Source organism: Vicia villosa, unplaced genomic scaffold, assembly GCF_029867415.1.
Source record: "Vicia villosa cultivar HV-30 ecotype Madison, WI unplaced genomic scaffold, Vvil1.0 ctg.001920F_1_1, whole genome shotgun sequence".
Classification (NCBI taxonomy): Eukaryota; Viridiplantae; Streptophyta; class Magnoliopsida; order Fabales; family Fabaceae; genus Vicia; species Vicia villosa.
In genome coordinates, this window is record NW_026705776.1 from 221,720 (window position 1) to 227,107 (window position 5,388).

The 5,388-nt window shown below is 37.0% G+C and overlaps 1 protein-coding gene across 1 annotated transcript; it reads left to right on the plus strand.

Annotated features, from left to right (window-relative positions):
* Window positions 1-1,589: 1,589 nt before the first annotated feature.
* LOC131637136 (polyubiquitin) lies at window positions 1,590-4,243 on the plus strand. Its single transcript, XM_058907724.1, has 2 exons — window positions 1,590-1,740; window positions 2,677-4,243. Exon 2 carries the CDS (start codon window positions 2,677-2,679, stop codon window positions 4,048-4,050), a length of 1,374 nt encoding a protein of 457 aa, XP_058763707.1. The 5' UTR covers window positions 1,590-1,740; the 3' UTR covers window positions 4,051-4,243.
* Window positions 4,244-5,388: the final 1,145 nt, after the last annotated feature.

A 5,388-nucleotide genomic window follows, 5' to 3' on the forward strand; every position in this document is an offset into this window, starting at 1 on the left:
TTTTAGAAATGACGTCCCCAGATGATAATGATAAACTATAGCTTACAATGATTGGCTCCTTTGTCTCGCGGTGGACGTACCTCTGGTTCTTCTTCCTCCGAACATACACCTCCTCCGTCATATGTTCCGGCTCCGGTTACACCTCCTCCGTCATTTGTTACTTACAGTAGTACGTATTATTTTTATTAACATGATAAATCCAATACAAAACACTGTGCGATACAATCCGAAATCCGAACAAAACAAAACAAAACACGTCAAACAAAACAAAAACATGTTATTCTGCCCGACGAGCGTTACAAAATACACATCAAACAAAAAAAAACACGTTATTCTTCCCGGCGAGCGAACTCCTCCGAATGAAGATAATTATACCAATCCTCATCCCACTCAGTCTCAGAACCATCAGCGTTTATCACGACTCTCACGCCTGAAGACTGAGCTTGAGCATCCGGGCCTCGGGCCCCCTGGGAACGAGAAGTAGAGTCGGTCGAAACCTTCTTCTTCTCCTTCACCTCCTTCACCTTCTTCACCTCCTTCACCTCTTTCACCTCTTTCTTTGAAGAATCCTTTCTTCCCTTAGCGCCCTCTCTAGAAGACATGTTCCTGTAAACAATTGAAATCGATTAATATGCGAGACAAAATAAAAAACAAAAAAATTTGAACTTCTGATATATTTCGGAAGTTCATTTCCGAAAACTGGGATGGAGGTGTTTTCGGAAATGAACTTCCGAAACACCCCTGCGATGCAATTTTCTGCAACTTCCATGGCAGACCCCTAAACCAAACTTCAAACCAAATCAAAATGCTTCTAAACAACCTAAATACTACTAACAACCTAGCCATATATCATTTATGCAATTAAAACCCTAAATAACATGCATTTGAATAATAGATCTAAAAATTTCAAAACTTACAAAGTGTTAGGATTGAGGGCTTTTGAATGTTGTTTAGCAGTGTGATTGGAGCCTTGATGCAGCTTTGGAATTCTGTTTGCACAAATTTTCGCCTCTCTCACTTTTTGTTTTGATTTAGGGTAAATGATTGGGGGAGGGGGAGTGTTTTGATAAATCTGCAGAAATCGTAGTATTTCGGAAGTTCACTTCCGAAATAATTGTTTCGGAAATGAACTTCCGAAGTAAGTCAATTTTTTTAAAAAAACACGCTTTCGGAAATGAACTTCCGAAGCAGGGGTAGTTTTGGTTTTTCGCAGGAGGTGACCACCCATAGGGAGGTGGGTAAAGAAATTTTCTAAAATTTTGATCTGCTTCGCAAAAATAATAAGAGCAGGCCCATAAGAAACTTAAGTTGCAAAAATTCTTGATAACATTTGTGTTTACAAAAATTCTAAAAAACAAAATGGAATGAATATAATAGAAAATGCAGATATAAAATCTTGATTCATCACATAAAAATTGCACATAAAACAAGTATGTCCTGACAGGTCGAACACGGTTTATCAGCCGCGTTTAGAGACAAGCTAAGCATTGCTTTTTCTAGAGAGATGCTTTTGTTTATTTCTTTTCTTTATCCACGTGTCACATTTTGATAGGCATAGCTTGCCGTTACCGTAAAGAAACCTCCTCTCCTATTTTTTTTTTTTTTATATATAAATATATAAAACCAAATCCCGTAATCCCCAATTCTTACCTACAAACAAACAAAATCAGATCCATTTCCTTTCGTTGCAAAGAAAAGAGGTTTTCAGTTCTACCCAGCACACAACAACACCGTTTCAAGGTATCATCATCTTCTCCCAATTATGACCTATATTTTCCTCACCTATCTTTCAATCGATTATTAGGGTTTTGTGTTATTATTTTCAAAATCCATATTTCGATCCATCGATTTTGTTTTTCATCTGAATTTCATCGCGTGATTGAAGTTATTCTGAATTGAATTGTTTACATGATCTAAATCTCTCAATAATCACTCAAGCGGATGTATCTATGGAATTTTCTTGATTCGTTCAATTTTTTGTTGATCAAGATCGATCTTTTGATCTGGGATAACGCTGTTTATTGAATTTTCAGATCTGATTATGTATTCTGTGTTTCTAGAAATCTTTTAATTGTATTAGTTTAGGGATATTGATTCAATTGATTTATTGAAGTGTAACTTTGTAATTAGGGTTGTTGCCCCGATTATTGATTATTTAGGAGTTTTCATTGATTATGTTTTAAAATGTTGTATAAATAGAAATGATTATAATTTTTATAAATATCGACTAATGTTATAATTGTAGCGATTTCACTTTGTTGTAGTCATGATAAAGAATTGTTGATTGATTTATTTGTTTTTGTTTGTTTTCTATAGTATAGATGCAAATCTTTGTTGATCAGGGTTGATTTTCTGATCTGTATTATGTATTATATGATATATGATTCTTGAAGTCTTTTAATTGGATTAGTTAATGGATATTAATTGGATTCATATAATGATTTGAAATGATTTATTCAAGTGTAATTTTGTAGTCAGGGTTGTTACTTGTTTTGAGATTTATTGATTATTTATGAGTAATTTTTGTTGATTATGTTTTGGAAATGTTGTGTAAATAGAATTGATTATATCGACTGATGTTACATACTTGTAGTGATTTCACTTTGTTGTAGCCATGATGAAGAATTGGTGATTGATTTATTTGTTTTTGTTTTTGTTGTTTTTTGTAATATGTAGATGCAAATCTTTGTTAAGACGCTCACTGGAAAGACCATCACTCTCGAAGTTGAGAGTTCAGATACCATAGACAATGTTAAGGCCAAGATTCAAGACAAGGAAGGGATTCCACCAGACCAGCAGCGTTTGATTTTTGCTGGAAAGCAGCTGGAGGACGGCCGAACCCTTGCTGATTACAACATCCAAAAGGAGTCCACACTCCATTTGGTGCTCCGTCTCCGTGGTGGTATGCAGATCTTTGTTAAGACTCTTACCGGAAAGACCATCACCCTTGAGGTTGAGAGCTCTGATACCATTGACAATGTCAAAACCAAGATTCAGGATAAAGAGGGCATTCCACCAGACCAACAAAGGCTCATATTTGCTGGTAAACAACTTGAAGATGGCCGAACTTTAGCAGATTACAACATACAGAAAGAGTCTACCCTCCACTTGGTTCTCCGTCTCCGTGGTGGTATGCAGATATTTGTCAAGACCCTCACCGGAAAGACCATCACCCTTGAGGTGGAGAGTTCTGACACCATAGACAATGTGAAGGCCAAGATACAAGACAAAGAGGGCATCCCACCAGATCAGCAGAGGCTTATCTTTGCTGGAAAACAGCTTGAAGATGGCCGAACTCTGGCCGATTACAATATCCAGAAGGAATCCACCCTTCATCTTGTTCTACGTTTGAGGGGAGGTATGCAGATCTTTGTAAAGACCCTGACAGGAAAGACAATTACTTTGGAGGTAGAGAGCTCGGACACAATTGACAATGTGAAGGCTAAGATACAGGACAAGGAGGGAATTCCCCCGGACCAGCAAAGGCTTATCTTTGCTGGAAAGCAACTCGAAGATGGCCGAACTCTGGCTGATTACAATATCCAGAAGGAATCCACCCTTCATCTTGTCCTACGTTTGAGGGGAGGTATGCAGATCTTTGTGAAGACCCTGACAGGAAAGACAATTACTTTGGAGGTAGAGAGCTCGGACACAATTGACAATGTGAAAGCTAAGATACAGGACAAGGAGGGCATTCCACCAGACCAGCAAAGGCTGATTTTTGCTGGAAAGCAACTCGAAGATGGCCGAACTCTGGCTGATTACAATATCCAGAAGGAATCAACCCTTCATCTTGTCCTACGTTTGAGAGGAGGTATGCAGATCTTTGTCAAGACTTTGACAGGAAAGACCATTACATTGGAGGTTGAAAGTTCTGACACAATCGATAATGTGAAGGCGAAAATACAGGACAAGGAGGGAATCCCCCCAGATCAGCAGAGGTTGATCTTTGCTGGGAAACAATTGGAGGATGGAAGGACCCTTGCTGACTATAACATTCAGAAAGAGTCTACTCTCCACCTTGTGTTGCGTCTTCGCGGTGGATTCTAAGCATTTGGAAGTTCTTACAGGTCTTTGGTTTTTGATGTTTCTGAACATGTTAATTATAATGGGTCTTGAGTATATAATGGCCCTTGAAACTTTAGTTTGCTCTGGTATTTGTATGCTTCTGTTCACATGGTTTAGCTCATAAACATTGGGTATTTGCTATGGTTTGAATGATCAAGTACTATTTGGTTTTTTATTTGATGTTCAAAATATTACTGTACCTTCTGTTTAAAACTACTTATGCGCTTGAAATTGGAGTAAGCGTGAAATTGGGTGGTATAGATGCTAGATACTTCTATCAGTCTCTCTTATATCAAAACAGGCATTGAGCACAATCTTACTACCCACGTGTGAGTTTAGTGATAAAATAGGGTCATGGAATTGATAAAGTGGAAGAGTTGCCAAAAAAGCTGGGCAAAGGGATTGCAAGCACTACAACATTGCTTGCTAGACTCTCATCCAGAGTTTTGAAATGAAAAGTTTCTGTCTTGATTACAACTAGATTTGGCATGACTAGATGAATTGCTTTTTATTTCCTTATCTTCGGAAGACAAAAAGGAGGCGAACCTCATAAAAGGCTAGAACCAATATATTCAGTTGATATTCAGTAAACTGCTTTAAAAAACGGTACAGTTTGAATAATTGTTATTAGAGCTGAAAATACAGTGAGAGACTTCAATCAAAATGATAAAAATCAGAATTAACATGTTTGATTTGAATCATTTGACTCGAATTAGATAAATCCTTGATTCAAATCAAGCTTAAAGTGCCAATTTTCAAATTTCACTTTTAACTATGCATCAGCTTAAAGTGCCAATTTTCAATTTCACTTTGAACTATGCATTTAAGCTCTTAAGTTAAGCTCTCTTTGCATTTAACACTAAAGTGCGTAAACATTAATGTATTTCATAAACTTGTCTTCCTTTAACAAATATAAAAAAGAGAGCAGCGTAACAAACATTAAGTTAAGCTCTCGAGCACGTTATTTTTTTTTGCAATTCGCTTTTCCTCCCAAGATATCTTACGCTCTTCCCTTGTTTACGCATTAACAATAATTTGACCGACACAACTGCAACAGTACCAGCAGGTGCATAAGACGCCTTCCACGACACTAATCCCCAAAACTGTATCATAAATCCTACACAACTTATCTTGATAGAAATAGACATCTTTATCATTTTGATAATAATACATCTGACTCACAACATGATCATTAAAGTGCTTTGGGGCTCGGACTAAGTATGAGTGATACAATTTTTCTGAGTTGAGATTCTCTCTATTTCTCAAGGATAGTATAAATCAAAGATGTGTAGAAGAGAGGAAGATTTGCATTGGCTTTAT

Excerpts from the sequence above, each read along its gene's own strand:
- LOC131637136 (XM_058907724.1), top strand. The coding sequence starts at position 2,677 with ATGCAAATCTTTGTTAAGACGCTCACTGGAAAGACCATCACTCTCGAA.